The sequence below is a fragment of the Hypanus sabinus genome, chromosome 2 (genome assembly GCF_030144855.1).
Source record: "Hypanus sabinus isolate sHypSab1 chromosome 2, sHypSab1.hap1, whole genome shotgun sequence".
Classification (NCBI taxonomy): Eukaryota; Metazoa; Chordata; class Chondrichthyes; order Myliobatiformes; family Dasyatidae; genus Hypanus; species Hypanus sabinus.
The window spans coordinates 114,998,008-115,014,155 of NC_082707.1; the positions used below are offsets into that span (position 1 = coordinate 114,998,008).

The following is a 16,148-nucleotide window of genomic DNA, read 5'->3' on the forward strand; positions in this document are numbered from 1 at the left end:
TTGGATCAGTACGTGGATAGTAGTGGTATGGAAGGTTATAATTTGGATCGGTACGAGGATAGTAGGGGTATGGAAGGATATAGTTTGGATCGGTACGAGGATAGTAGGGGTATGGAAGGTTATAGTTTGGATCAGTACGTGGATAGTAGTGGTATGGAAGGTTATAGTTTGGATCAGTACGTGGATAGTAGTGGTATGGAAGGTTATAGTTTGGATCGGTACGTGGATAGTAGGGGTATGGAAGGTTATAGTTTGGATCGGTACGTGGATAGTAGGGGTATGGAAGGCTATAGTTTGGATCAGTACGTGGATAGTAAGGGTATGGAAGGTTATAGTTTGGATCGGTACGTGGATAGTAGGGGTATGGAAGGTTATAGTTTGATTCGGTACGTGGATAGTAGGGGTGTGGAAGGTTATACTTTGGATCGGTACGTGGATAGTAGGGGTATGGAAGGTTATAGTTTCATTTGGTACGTGGATAGTAGGGGTGTGCAAGGTTATAGTTTGGATCGGTACGTGGATAGTAGGGGTATGGAAGGTTATAGTTTGGATCAGTACGTGGATAGTAGTGGTATGGAAGGTTATAGTTTGGATCGGTACGTGGATAGTAGGGGTATGGAAGGTTATAGTTTGGATCAGTACAAGGATAGTAGGGGTATGGAAAGTTATAGTTTGGATCAGTACGTGGATAGTAGTGGTATGGAAGGTTATAGTTTGGATCGGTACGTGGATAGTAGGGGTATGGAAGGGTATAGTTTGGATCGGTACGAGGATAGTAGGGGTATGGAAGGTTATAGTTTGGATCGGTACAAGGATTGTAGGGGTATGGAAGGTTATAGTTTGGATCGGTACGAGGATAGTAGGGGTATGGAAGGTTATAGTTTGGATCGGTACAAGGATAGTAGGGGTATGGAAGGTTATAGTTTCGATCGGTACGTGCAGTAGCGTTATGGAATATTATAGATTGGATCGGTACGTGGATAGTAGGGGTATGGAAGGTAATAGTTTGGATCAGTACGTGGATAGTAGGGGTATGGAAGGTAATAGTTTGGATCGGTACAAGGATAGTAGGGGTATGGAAGGTTATAGTTTCGATCGGTACGTGCAGTAGCGTTATGGAATATTATAGATTGGATCGGTACGTGGATAGTAGGGGTATGGAAGGTAATAGTTTGGATCAGTACGTGGATAGTAGGGGTATGGAAGGTAATAGTTTGGATCGGTACGAGGATAGTAGGGGTATGGAAGGTTATAGTTTCGATCGGTACGTGCAGTAGGGTTATGGAATATTATAGATTGGATCGGTACGTGGATAGTAGGGGTATGGAAGGTAATAGTTTGGATCGGTACGTGGATAGTAGGGGTATGGAAGGTAATAGTTTGGATCGGTACGTGGATAGTAGGGGTATGGAAGGTAATAGTTTGGATCGCTACGTGGATAGTAGGGGTATGGAAGGTAATAGTTTGGATCGGTACGTGGATGGTAGGGGTATGGAAGTTTATAGTTTGGATCGGTATGTGGATAGTAGGGGTATGGAAGGTTATAGTTTCGATCGGTACGTGCAGTAGGGTTATGGAATATTATAGATTGGATCGGTACGTGCAGTAGGGGTATGGAAGATTATAGTTTGGATCGGTACGAGGATAGTAGGGGTCTGGAAGGTTATAGTTTGGATCAGTACGTGGATAGTAGGGGTGTGGAAGGTAATAGTTTGGATCGGTACGTGGATAGTAGGGGTATGGAAGGTAATAGTTTGGATCGGTACGTGGATAGTAGGGGTATGGAAGGTAATAGTTTGGATCGGTACGTGGATAGTAGGTGTATGGAAGGTAATAGTTTGGATCGGTACGTGGATACTAGGGGTATGGAAGGTTATAGTTTGGATCGGTACGTGGATAGTAGGAGTATGTAAGGTTATAGTTTGGATCGGTACGTGGATAGTAGGGGTATGGAAGGTAATAGTTTGGATCGGTACGTGGATAGTAGGGGTATGGAAGGTAATAGTTTGGATCGGTACGTGGATAGTAGGGGTATGGAAGGTAATAGTTTGGATCGGTACGAGGATAGTAGGGGTATGGAAGGTAATAGTTTGGATCGGTACGAGGATAGTAGGGGTATGGAAGGTAATAGTTTGGATCGGTACGTGGATAGTAGGGGTATGGAAGGTAATAGTTTGGATCGGTACGTGGATAGTAGGGGTATGGAAGGTAATAGTTTGGATCAGTACGTGGATAGTAGGGGTATGGAATGTAATAGTTTGGATCGGTACGTGGATAGTAGGGGTATGGAAGGTAATAGTTTGGATCGGTACGTGGATAGTAGGGGTATGGAAGGTAATAGTTTGGATCGGTACGTGGATAGTAGGGGTATGGAAGGTAATAGTTTGGATCGGTACGTGGATAGTAGGGGTATGGAAGGTAATAGTTTGGATCGGTACGTGGATACTAGGGGTATGGAAGGTTATAGTTTGATTCGGTACGTGGATAGTAGGGGTGTGGAAGGTTATACTTTGGATCGGTACGTGGATAGTAGGGGTATGGAAGGTTATAGTTTCATTTGGTACGTGGATAGTAGGGGTGTGCAAGGTTATAGTTTGGATCGGTACGTGGATAGTAGGGGTATGGAAGGTTATAGTTTGGATCAGTACGTGGATAGTAGTGGTATGGAAGGTTATAGTTTGGATCGGTACGTGGATCGTAGGGGTATGGAAGGTTATAGTTTGGATCAGTACGTGGATAGTAGGGGTATGGAAGGTTATAGTTTGGATCAGTACAAGGATAGTAGGGGTATGGAAAGTTATAGTTTGGATCAGTACGTGGATAGTAGTGGTATGGAAGGTTATAGTTTGGATCGGTACGTGGATAGTAGGGGTATGGAAGGGTATAGTTTGGATCGGTACGAGGATAGTAGGGGTATGGAAGGTTATAGTTTGGATCGGTACAAGGATTGTAGGGGTATGGAAGGTTATAGTTTGGATCGGTACGAGGATAGTAGGGGTATGGAAGGTTATAGTTTGGATCGGTACGAGGATTGTAGGGGTATGGAAGGTTATAGTTTGGATCGGTACAAGGATAGTAGGGGTATGGAAGGTTATAGTTTGGATCAGTACGTGGATAGTAGGGGTATGGAAGGTTATAGTTTGGATCGGTACAAGGATAGTAGGGGTATGGAAGGTTATAGTTTGGATCAGTACGTGGATAGTAGGGGTATGGAAGGTAATAATTTGGATCGGTACGTGGATAGTAGGGGTATGGAAGGTTATAGTTTCGATCGGTACGTGCAGTAGGGTTATGGAATATTATAGATTGGATCGGTACGTGGATAGTAGGGGTATGGAAGGTAATAGTTTGGATCGGTACGAGGATAGTAGGGGTATGGAAGGTTATAGTTTGGATCAGTACGTGGATAGTAGGGGTATGGAAGGTTATAGTTTCGATCGGTACGTGCAGTAGGGTTATGGAATATTATAGATTGGATCGGTACGTGGATAGTAGGGGTATGGAAGGTAATAGTTTGGATCGGTACGAGGATAGTAGGGGTATGGAAGGTTATAGTTTGGATCGGTACAAGGATAGTAGGGGTATGGAAGGCTATAGTTTCGATCGGTACGTGCAGTAGGGTTATGGAATATTATAGATTGGATCGGTACGAGGATAGTAGGGGTATGGAAGGTTATAGTTTGGATCGGTACAAGGATAGTAGGGGTATGGAAGGCTATAGTTTCGATCGGTACGTGCAGTAGGGTTATGGAATATTATAGATTGGATCGGTACGTGGATAGTAGGGGTGTGGAAGGTAATAGTTTGGATCGGTACGTGGATAGTAGGGGTATGGAAGGTAATAGTTTGGATCGGTACGTGGATAGTAGGGGTATGGAAGGTAATAGTTTGGATCGGTACGTGGATAGTAGGGGTATGGAAGGTAATAGTTTGGATCGGTACGTGGATACTAGGGGTATGGAAGGTTATAGTTTGGATCGGTACGTGGATAGTAGGAGTATGTAAGGTTATAGTTTGGATCGGTACGTGGATAGTAGGGGTATGGAAGTTTATAGTTTGGATCGGTACGTGGATAGTAGGAGTATGTAAGGTTATAGTTTGGATCGGTACGTGGATAGTAGGGATATGGAAGGTTATAGTTTGGATCGGTACGTGGATCGTAGGGGTATGGAAGGTTATAGTTTGGATCAGTACGTGGATAGTAGGGGTATGGAAGGTTATAGTTTGATTCGGTACGAGGATAGTAGGGGTATGGAAGGTAATAGTTTGGATCGGTACGTGGATAGTAGGAGTATGGAAGGTTATAGTTTCGATCGGTACGTGCAGTAGGGTTATGGAATATTATAGATTGGATCGGTACGTGGATAGTAGGGGTATGGAAGGTAATAGTTTGGATCGGTACGTGGATAGTAGGGGTATGGAAGGTAATAGTTTGGATCGGTACGTGGATAGTAGGGGTATGGAAGGTAATAGTTTGGATCGGTACGTGGATAGTAGGGGTATGGAAGGTAATAGTTTGGATCGGTACGTGGATAGTAGGGGTATGGAAGTTTATAGTTTGGATCGGTACAAGGATAGTAGGGGTATGGAAGGCTATAGTTTCGATCGGTACGTGCAGTAGGGTTATGGAATATTATAGATTGGATCGGTACGTGGATAGTAGGGGTGTGGAAGGTAATAGTTTGGATCGGTACGTGGATAGTAGGGGTATGGAAGGTAATAGTTTGGATCGGTACGTGGATAGTAGGGGTATGGAAGGTTATAGTTTGGATCGGTACGTGGATAGTAGGAGTATGTAAGGTTATAGTTTGGATCGGTACGTGGATAGTAGGGGTATGGAAGTTTATAGTTTGGATCGGTACGTGGATAGTAGGAGTATGTAAGGTTATAGTTTGGATCGGTACGTGGATAGTAGGGATATGGAAGGTTATAGTTTGGATCGGTACGTGGATCGTAGGGGTATGGAAGGTTATAGTTTGGATCAGTACGTGGATAGTAGGGGTATGGAAGGTTATAGTTTGATTCGGTACGAGGATAGTAGGGGTATGGAAGGTAATAGTTTGGATCGGTACGTGGATAGTAGGAGTATGGAAGGTTATAGTTTCGATCGGTACGTGCAGTAGGGTTATGGAATTTATAGATTGGATCGGTACGTGGATAGTAGGGGTATGGAAGGTAATAGTTTGGATCGGTACGTGGATAGTAGGGGTATGGAAGGTAATAGTTTGGATCGGTACGTGGATAGTAGGGGTATGGAAGGTAATAGTTTGGATCGGTACGTGGATAGTAGGGGTATGGAAGTTTATAGTTTGGATCGGTACAAGGATAGTAGGGGTATGGAAGGCTATAGTTTCGATCGGTACGTGCAGTAGGGTTATGGAATATTATAGATTGGATCGGTACGTGGATAGTAGGGGTGTGGAAGGTAATAGTTTGGATCGGTACGTGGATAGTAGGGGTATGGAAGGTAATAGTTTGGATCGGTACGTGGATAGTAGGGGTATGGAAGGTAATAGTTTGGATCGGTACGTGGATAGTAGGGGTATGGAAGGTAATAGTTTGGATCGGTACGTGGATACTAGGGGTATGGAAGGTTATAGTTTGGATCGGTACGTGGATAGTAGGAGTATGTAAGGTTATAGTTTGGATCGGTACGTGGATAGTAGGGGTATGGAAGGTAATAGTTTGGATCGGTACGAGGATAGTAGGGGTATGGAAGGTAATAGTTTGGATCGGTACGTGGATAGTAGGGGTATGGAAGGTAATAGTTTGGATCGGTACGTGGATAGTAGGGGTATGGAAGGTTATAGTTTGGATCGGTACGTGGATAGTAGGGGTATGGAAGGTAATAGTTTGGATCGGTACGTGGATAGTAGGGGTATGGAAGGTAATAGTTTGGATCGGTACCTGGATAGTAGGGGTATGGAAGGTTATAGTTTGGATCGGTACGAGGATAGTAGGGGTATGGAAGGTAATAGTTTGGATCGGTACGTGGATAGTAGGGGTATGGAAGGTAATAGTTTGGATCGGTACGTGGATAGAAGGGGTATGGAAGGTAATAGTTTGGATCGGTACGTGGATAGTAGGGGTATGGAAGGTAATAGTTTGGATCGGTACGTGGATAGTAGGGGTATGGAAGGTAATAGTTTGGATCAGTACGTGGATAGTAGGGGTATGGAAGGTAATAGTTTGGATTGGTACGTGGATAGTAGGGGTGTGGAAGGTAATAGTTTGGATCGGTACGTGGATAGTAGGGGTATGGAAGGTAATAGTTTGGATCGGTACGTGGATAGTAGGGGTATGGAAGGTAATAGTTTGGATCGGTACGTGGATAGTAGGGGTATGGAAGGTAATAGTTTGGATCGGTACGTGGATACTAGGGGTATGGAAGGTTATAGTTTGATTCGGTACGTGGATAGTAGGGGTGTGGAAGGTTATACTTTGGATCGGTACGTGGATAGTAGGGGTATGGAAGGTTATAGTTTCATTTGGTACGTGGATAGTAGGGGTGTGCAAGGTTATAGTTTGGATCGGTACGTGGATAGTAGGGGTATGGAAGGTTATAGTTTGGATCAGTACGTGGATAGTAGTGGTATGGAAGGTTATAGTTTGGATCGGTACGTGGATAGTAGGGGTATGGAAGGTTATAGTTTGGATCAGTACAAGGATAGTAGGGGTATGGAAAGTTATAGTTTGGATCAGTACGTGGATAGTAGTGGTATGGAAGGTTATAGTTTGGATCGGTACGTGGATAGTAGGGGTATGGAAGGGTATAGTTTGGATCGGTACGAGGATAGTAGGGGTATGGAAGGTTATAGTTTGGATCGGTACGAGGATCGTAGGGGTATGGAAGGTTATAGTTTGGATCGGTACAAGGATTGTAGGGGTATGGAATATTATAGATTGGATCGGTACGTGGATAGTAGGGGTATGGAAGGTAATAGTTTGGATCAGTACGTGGATAGTAGGGGTATGGAAGGTAATAGTTTGGATCGGTACGAGGATAGTAGGGGTATGGAAGTTTATAGTTTCGATCGGTACGTGCAGTAGGGTTATGGAATATTATAGACTGGATCGGTACGTGGATAGTAGGGGTGTGGAAGGTAATAGTTTGGATCGGTATGTGGATAGTAGGGGTATGGAAGGTAATAGTTTGGATCGGTACGTGGATAGTCGGGGTATGGAAGGTAATAGTTTGGATCGGTATGTGGATAGTAGGGGTATGGAAGGTTATAGTTTCGATCGGTACGTGGATAGTAGGGGTATGGAAGGTAATAGTTTGGATCGGTACGTGGATACTAGGGGTATGGAAGGTTATAGTTTGGATCGGTACGTGGATAGTAGGAGTATGTAAGGTTATAGTTTGGATCGGTACGTGGATAGTAGGGGTATGGAAGTTTATAGTTTGGATCGGAACGTGGATAGTAGGAGTATGTAAGGTTATAGTTTGGATCGGTACGTGGATAGTAGGGATATGGAAGGTTATAGTTTGGATCGGTACGTGGATCGTAGGGGTATGGAAGGTTATAGTTTGGATCAGTACGTGGATAGTAGGGGTATGGAAGGTTATCGTTTGATTCGGTACGAGGATAGTAGGGGTATGGAAGGTAATAGTTTGGATCGGTACGTGGATAGTAGGGGTATGGAAGGTAATAGTTTGGATCGGTACGTGGATAGTAGGGGTATGGAGGGTAATAGTTTGGATCGGTACGTGGATACTAGGGGTATGGAAGGTTATAGTTTGGATCGGTACGTGGATAGTAGGGGTATGGAAGGTAATAGTTTGGATCGGTACGTGGATAGTAGGGGTATGGAAGGTAATAGTTTGGATCAGTACGTGGATACTAGGGGTATGGAAGGTTATAGTTTGGATCGGTACGTGGATAGTAGGAGTATGTAAGGTTATAGTTTGGATCGGTACGTGGATAGTAGGGGTATGGAAGGTAATAGTTTGGATCGGTACGAGGATAGTAGGGGTATGGAAGGTTATAGTTTGGATCGGTACGTGGATAGTAGGGGTATGGAAGGTTATAGTTTGGATCAGTACGAGGATAGTAGGGGTATGGAAGGTAATAGTTTGGATCGGTACGTGGATAGTAGGGGTATGGAAGGTAATAGTTTGGATCGGTTCGTGGATAGTAGGGGTATGGAAGGTAATAGTTTGGATCGGTACGTGGATAGTAGGGGTATGGAAGTTTATAGTTTGGATCGGTACGTGGATAGTAGGGGTATGGAAGTTTATAGTTTGGATCGGTACGTGGATAGTAGGGGTATGGAAGGTTATAGTTTGATTCGGTACGTGGATAGTAGGGTTATGGAAGGTTATAGTTTGATTCGGTACGTGGATAGTAGGGGTATGGAAGGTTATAGTTTGATTTGGTACGTGGATAGTAGGGGTATGGAAGGTTATAGTTTGATTCGGTACGTGGATAGTAGGGGTATGGAAGGTTATAGTTTGATTCGGTACGTGGATAGTAGGGGTATGGAAGGTTATAGTTTGGATCGGTACGAGGATAGTAGGGGTGTGGAAGGTTATAGTTTGGATTGGTACGAGGATAGAAGGGGTATGGAAGGTTATAGTTTGGATCGGTACGTGGATAGTAGGGGTATGGAAGGTTATAGTTTGGATCAGTACATGGATAGTAGGGGTATGGAAGGTTATAGTTTGGATCAGTACGTGGATAGTAGGGGTGTGGAAGGTTATAGTTTGGATCGGTACGAGGATAGTAGGGGTGTGGAAGGTTATAGTTTGATTCGGTACGTGGATAGTAGGGGTATGGAAGGTTATAGTTTGATTCGGTACGTGGATAGTAGGGGTATGGAAGGTTATAGTTTGATTCGGTACGTGGATAGTAGGGGTATGGAAGGTTATAGTTTGATTCGGTACGTGGATAGTAGGGGTATGGAAGGTTATAGTTTGGATCGGTACGAGGATAGTAGGGGTGTGGAAGGTTATAGTTTGGATTGGTACGAGGATAGAAGGGGTATGGAAGGTTATAGTTTGGATCGGTACGAGGCTAGTAGGGGTGTGGAAGGTTATAGTCACAGCACAAGTTGATGGGCACAGACAAGTTAAGTGTTTCAGCAGGGACAAAGGTCCTGTATCTGTGCTGTATTTATCTATGATTCTATGGCTATAACATAAATTATACAGAACTTACAGAACAAAATAAGCAATGCAGTAATGCATATTGAGAGAGAGAATAAAAGGAAAACAGTCTTCGGTAGTTTTGAGGTCAGTCTGGAAGGCAACAGCCCTGGAGAAGAAGCCGTGGTTGAGCAGGTTTTCAGGCTCCTCTACCTCCTGCCTAAGGGTAGCAACAAGAAGAGGACCTGGCACGAATGGCAGGAGTCCTTAATGATGTCTGCTTCCTTCCTGAGCCATTGCCTCACAGAGCTCTCGATGGAGGGGGTAGCCATCGCCACGATGGAACTGTGTGAGAGCTCCACTGCAATAGTCAGTAATCTGACGTGTAGTTGTTTACTGTTTTAATGTGCCCAAGTTTCACATCTCTGAGTGATCAAATGTGTCTGCTAGATCAAGACTTTAAACAGCAATATCAACAAAAAATGTTATTGGATCTTTAGGATAAGAGTTGACATCTGGCAAAAGGATAATAGTTGTTTGCAAAACAATAACCGGTCCAGCAGAAGTCATTGGTAACAATAGAACTTCAGTCGCTCTACGAGAAAATATGAAACAGAAGGGTCCCAATTAGGAGCCTCAGTTATAGGTGAATTCAATTCTCAATGCTTCAGTTAATGAAGGATATGAAGCCACTGGCCTATGCCCAACAGGTGTGGGTAGAGGCTCCTGCAATCTGAACAGAGGGAAAAAATCAATTCTGACTCACTTGTAGGTTTGGCCACTGATTTATGATTAAAGTCCAACAGGAAGAGAACAGCCTCAGCTCCATGGCTACCAAAGTAATCTCTGCAAAGGGGGAGGTTCTCAGCTCCATCCTAATGATTGACAGGTAGGGTTAATCATGCAAAGAGGAGGGCCTTTAGCCCCCTAGAGAAAGAGGACATCTATTATTACATCCTAATTATTGACAACCATGTAAACCAAAGGAAAGTGTGCTTCTCTTACTATTATAGCGATAGACAACCTAGGGAACCCATTAAAAAGGGGAGGGGACCTGCTCCATCCTTGGGATTTAGGGTGTGTGCAACCCAAAGGAAGGGGGCATTTCCAGCATTCCTGCAACAAAAGTGAGGGCAACCTATGGAAAAGGGGCGTTCTCAGCTCCATTCTTCTGATTGACAGCCTAGGTAACCCTTCAGAAGGCGAGAGTCCTTCAGACCTGTGATTGACAACACAGGACGAGTACCATCCCTCTGGTTAACAGCCATTGTGAAAGGGAAGGTCCCGTCCCTTTGATGGACAGACTGGGTAACCAAGTGTCAAGGAGAGGCTCCGCCTCCATCCCATGATTGACAATCTATGTAGCATGTGAAGGGGGCGGGACGCCTCATCCCTGTGATTGACAGCCTGGGTCACAGAGTCTGTATATTTAAAGGAGCCTCAGCGCTCAAACTGTGCAGCTGGTCGGAAGAGTGACCAAGGCTACTGCGTTCGCGGAGCTGGTCCAGCGCGCATACCAATTACAGCACCACCCCCACCCACACACACGGGCTGCTGGGATCTAACGGGTGTATGCAGATTGCTACCTGCTTTGCAGGTTCCTACAGAGTGCGGTCCGGATCGTCCAAAGCCTTTGCAGACCGGGGTACAACGCAGAAGGAGTACAGGACTAACTGCCTTTGGGACACTGCTAGAGGAAAGCAGCCAGGGTTTGAAGAGACGGGGGATGGCAGCTTTACGCACTGTCCACGCTGCGCTCTTTTTCTCACTCCTTCCCCAGGTAAACCGGCCCATCCTCGACTGCAGTTCCTGCCCCTCTCTCAGTCTCGGCCCTTGCCCCCGCCCCTCACTTACCTGCCCTGTGTCCCTCTCCCTCCCCTTTCCTTCCCTCCTACCATTCTCTCTCTCTCTCTCACCCTGGCCTTGTCTTTTTTAAAGGTCTCCTGCCGCGGCACGTTCGAACTGAAGATCCACCAATTTGTGAACGGCGGGGGCTCGTTGGCGTCTGGCGGTCGCTGCGTGCCCGACTGCCGCACTTTCTTTCGGGTGTGTTTGAAGCATTTTCAAGTGGTGGTGTCCCCGGAGCCGTGCACCTACGGAAGCGTCCTCTCCCCGCTCCTGGGCGACAGCAGCTCATTCAGGGTGGCGGCCACTCAGGTCCCACTCAGGCTGAACTTCACCTTCAAGTGGCCGGTGAGGGGCAATCCCTGGTTCAATTGAACGGCGGGCCAGGGCAGGGCAGGGCAGAGCGGAGAGAGGAACGCCCGGCCGGCCGGCTAGTCAGGGCAGACCGGAGAGAAGGGGGATTGTACAGGGAGGATACCGGAGTAATAGCTGGGTGCTGGAGACGTCAGGGAGAGAATGGTAGGGGAGAGGCTGCCCTCACACCCTTGATTCCACCTCAAGGGCACACAGCTACGTACATATGCACACACCTATACACATTTGTACGCAGGCACACATATACGCACCTACATACCCGCAAGCACGATCATAGAGACACCTACACGCTCACAGAAACAGAAATAACGTGCAAATATAGAATCGGATTCAGGGAAATGCCCTCCGATGCACAAACACCTTCACACCGACACAAAAACAGGAACAAATACCGGAAGCAGGCAGGGAAAAAAACACAGACAGGCACAGAGTGATGTTTAAACTCTTACTGAAAACACACTGTATAAAAGGGACCGACTTTCAGCAGCTAGCAGAAACAAAAAGAGAAGATTAGAATCGGGTTTATTATCCCCGGCATGTGTTGTGAAATTTGTTAACTTAACCCGGGGAAAGAGGAGAACCAGGTGGGCATTTGGAGATGCCGAGGGTAGCAGCGGCGGCTCGTTGCCGTGACCGAGTGGCATTAGCGCTGTTAACGTTGAAAGGAAAACTGTAGAGATGCGGTAGCAGCTCTAACTCTCCCCCTCTTCTGTTTGACAGGGAACTTTCTCCCTCATCGTTGAAGCTTGGAACTCTCCCTCCAGCCAGCTGAGCCCCAGTAAGTCGAGTGGTTTGAGACGGGGCGAGACTGAGGTGCGCGCCGTTAATCAGTTCAATTGATAAATAGCGTTGTAGAGAGGTTCCCCGTTAGTTTAAATACAACACTGTTAAGTTCTAGTTGTGCAGGTTTGCGGTTCGCGCTCGCCGACCCATAGTCCTGACTCTTCAACACAATCGACTTCCTATCGTTTATTTTTGGCGTGGGAAACTGAGCTGGATGTTGGTGAGAAAGGCGAAATCTTGCCAAGCCTTCCGCTCGGCTTTTTCCTGCGCTTAACACCTCCGGCAATCGACGCCGCCTTTTTTGGAAAAGCGACTTCGATTGTTCTGGTGAGAGAGAGGTTGGGTTACAGAGGCCGGCACTTCGTTAGCTCGGATCAATTGTCTCCATCATTCCGGGATTACTGGATTCTGCCGTCTCCATCACCGGGACCTCCGCAATCTCCTGACTTGATCAGTCCAGGGTCTGTTGGTGACTGAATCACATGATCACTTCGCCAGAGGGGAACTTTCTGTCTCCAGGGTCTTCCTCCTCCATCCCGTCAGTATATCAGTTTCTTCAAGATGCCCTTGCACCCTGAGCTCAGGATTTATTGCTCCAGTCCACCCCCCCCCCTCCCCGCCTCCCACTTTCCCGTTCACGCCGGTTCCAGACGTGCTCATCATCCCGCTTCACTCCGGATCTGCAGGGTTCACCATGCTGGGATCTACATGCTCTGGGGCCTTTTCTCCCTATCACTGCAGGATGACTCCGGGATCCTTCTCACTCCAGGATTAACGCACTCGAGCTGATAGATGAATCCGGATACAGACTGGCTTCGTCGCCCTGGGACCCCTGCCGGGATCTGTGTCTCCAGCCACACTCAGGCTGCTGAGCGACCCGGTGTGTGTTTCACCGGACCCACAACGCAGTCACTCTCCCTCGGCCTGCGTGCCTCCCCATCGCTCCGGGATCACATCAGGAGAAAACCCTTTCCCCCGAACTCGGATCTGAACATTTCATTCCGCAGAGTTCGGCACTTGGAAACACAAGTCCGGGACGTCCGTTCTCCTACTGTGTCAAGGCTGATCTCTACGTAACACAAAATCCATCCCCAATAAAATGAAAATTAGTTATTAGTCCAGTATTTTCCAGGTTTGGAAGGGTTTTTATAAATGATTTTCTAAAGGGATCAGGGGGTATGGAGAGAAAGCAGGTACAGGGTTCTGAGTTGGATGATCAGCCATGATCATACTGAATGGCGGTGCAGGCTTGAAGGGCCGAATGGCCTACTCCTGCACCCATTTTCTATGTTTCTAATCAGCAGTTCAGTACGAGGCTGAGTTCATTCTTCCATGCCCCTAGTTGGGATGTGACCGCTGACGCGAGCCCGTCACCGCCATCATCTCGCCCGTCCTTTGATCCTGGTTACGAAATCTGCGGGTTGAGTAGAATTCTAACCCAGTATCTAATTTTGAGGAGATACCGTGATATTTCAGTTTCCAAAATAAAGCACAGATAAAATCAGAAAATGCGATCAGCACAGCACACGTCTTGCTCGCTGGCAGCTGTCCTGACCTGCTCCCGGCACGCAGACAATGTCAACACCGTGCTCCTGCAGATCGGGGCGAATTCCGGCGTCTCCCCGTGGAATGCCTGGGTTGCCCCAGGGTGCTTCGGTTTCCTCCCAGAGTCCGATGACATGCCGGGCCACTGTAAATTGTCCCGCGATTAGGTTAGGGTTAAATCGGGGCCGAATGGACGCGGTATCCTAAATACTTGTAGGTAAATCATCACCAGCGTCTTTGGTCTGAATGTCCTGTCGAGCGTCCCTCTCATTCCCATGTCACTGTGCCGAGTCGGCCTGCCACCCAGCTCGATACCCAGGGTTGAATTCTGATCATTGTGGTTTACCTGGGGATCCGGCCGCTGGCCGAGTTGAGGGACAGGACGGGAACTGCTAGCACGCTTGTCCTGAGTTAACCCGCTTGTTTCTACGCGCAGATGTAACCAGCCCTGAGATGTTGATCAGCCGTTTTGCTATCCAGAGACACCAGCCTGTGGACACGGTCTGGTCTCGGGACGTCCAGCGAATGGGCCGTACCCAGCTGCACTACTCGTACCGGGTGGTCTGCACCCACCACTACTACGGCGAGGGCTGCTCCCATTACTGCCGGCCCAGGAACGACACCTTTGGGCATTATACCTGCGGACTGGAGGGGCAGCGGATCTGTATGGCCGGATGGGAAAATGAGTACTGCACACAGCGTAAGGCTGGGGGAACGGGGACGGGGTGAGAGGGAGAGGGAACGGGGTCAGACAACATCGCCAGAGCGGGTTATTATTTCGGCCACTCAGGAAAGGCCGCTGTAGTGAAGGGCACCAAGAGGGAATGAGGGTAGAGACCATACTGAAACTAGCGGGCCCGGGTGCTGAGAGTTGTTACTCCGGCACGGGCGATTTAAGACTCCTCACTCAGGTGTGACTGCACTGTTCATTGTATCGGAGTGGCCCAGAGGCCTTATCACTGGAGACCAGGGTGTTGATACTGGCACTGTCCAAGCAACTAGTCCCCAGTGACAGGGCATCTTGTTACCAGCGAGAACACCCTGTCGCCGGAGACTGGCACAGGACGGGGTAGATTGTACAGCTTTTCATGGAAACACGGGAGACTGCAGTCGCTGAAACCTGGAGAGGATATCAACCCAAAACATGGACAGTCCATTTTCCATCCGGAATGCTGCTCCCTCGCCTGCTGAGTTTTTCCCAGTAGGTTGTTTGTTGGGATCTTGGAAGTACTGGACTTCTGGTTAAAAGGCATCACCTCAGCCTGCACCCAGCGTGCATTTCTTTGCTCGGGTCTCCGAAGCAGAAATGGCGCCAGGGTCCAGAGCGCCTCCCTCTCTGTGCTGGACATCTTCAGACCTCGTTCCTGTCCCTGTCCCCGAGTACACGCACGGCTGTGTTGAATTGGCGCTGGGTACGGTCGCTAGCAATTTCCTGAGTGTGACCAACACTAGGGAGAGGGAGAGGGAGGGGGCTGTGCGACTGCCTACACGCCTGTGATTATCTCTCTCCACAATGCACTAGCAGTAGAAGCCAATGCCGACTGTGGAGTGATACAAGTGTGGCTGAGTACAGAATATACTGTCAGAGGGTGTACAGATGTATTCCTGACACAGCACTGGTTAACGATATTGTCCTTTGCCAATGTGGAACTACAGGATTATTACTCAGACTGGAGGTGGAGTGGATGTGAGAGAGGAGCAGGGCAGGACACTAGGTGTGATTGCGAGCTGTTACTGACACTCGGGTCACTGGGGGGCGGGGTCGTTTTTCATCGTCACTGTTCCTCCCACCTCCCTTACTCAATGCCACCTCCACATTCCTTACCCATCATATTGCATCACTTTCAGCCCTTCATCACCTCCCATCCTCTCCTCTCCTCCATCTGCCTATCACCCTTCTTCACCCGGATCCACCTACCACCTGCCAACTCTGCTCCACCAGGTATCACTACTCCTTCAGTCCAGATGGAGACTCGAGCTGAAATGTTGATTGTTCCATTCCCTCTGTAGTTGCTGCCCGACCTATCGAGCTCCTCCAGCTGACAGCAAAGCGTTATTGCCGCTTGCTCACAGGCTGTACTCTCACTCGGGTCCACTTGTGGCCCCGGGTATTACTGGCATTTCTTACAGACACTGTGTAACCACAGGCTATTACAGTTTCACTGATATCCTTAAAACTACCTTTTAGTGAAGTTTATTACCAGCAAGTACATATTTAAAAACAAATTATAAACCGCAGAAGCTAGAAATCTGAAACAAGAACAGATAATGCCAGAAACACTGAGCAGGTTAAGCATCTGTGGAGAGAGAAAAAATAACAGGATTAACATTTCAGGTGAAAGATCTCCAACTGAACTTCATCAGTTCCAGTGAAGAGTATGCCACGTGAAACATTTCAATCTCCACAAACTCTGGCCTGCAGAGTGTTTCCAGAATCTTCTGTTTCCATTCAGTGTTAGCGGGGTACAGGACCGGCCTTGGCTGTAGTTTATTATTTGCCTTGCAGCTTTTC

At 47.3% G+C, this 16,148-nt stretch overlaps 1 protein-coding gene across 3 annotated transcripts in view; it reads left to right on the top strand.

Moving 5' to 3' along the window:
• Positions 1-10,561: 10,561 nt before the first annotated feature.
• The window catches only part of LOC132382535 (delta-like protein 4), a 43,101-nt gene continuing 37,514 nt past the window's right edge, over positions 10,562-16,148 (top strand). The window contains exons 1-4 of one of the 3 annotated variants that reach the window (XM_059952833.1): positions 10,562-10,868; positions 11,027-11,281; positions 12,029-12,086; positions 14,073-14,336. In XM_059952833.1, the coding sequence (XP_059808816.1) occupies positions 10,815-10,868; positions 11,027-11,281; positions 12,029-12,086; positions 14,073-14,336 (631 nt within the window). In that variant the 5' untranslated portion in view covers positions 10,562-10,814. Of the gene's footprint in view, positions 10,869-11,026; positions 11,282-12,028; positions 12,122-12,832; positions 12,972-14,072; positions 14,337-16,148 lie in introns of those variants that run through there. The other 2 variants (XM_059952842.1, XM_059952850.1) reach the window with 2 other exon arrangements.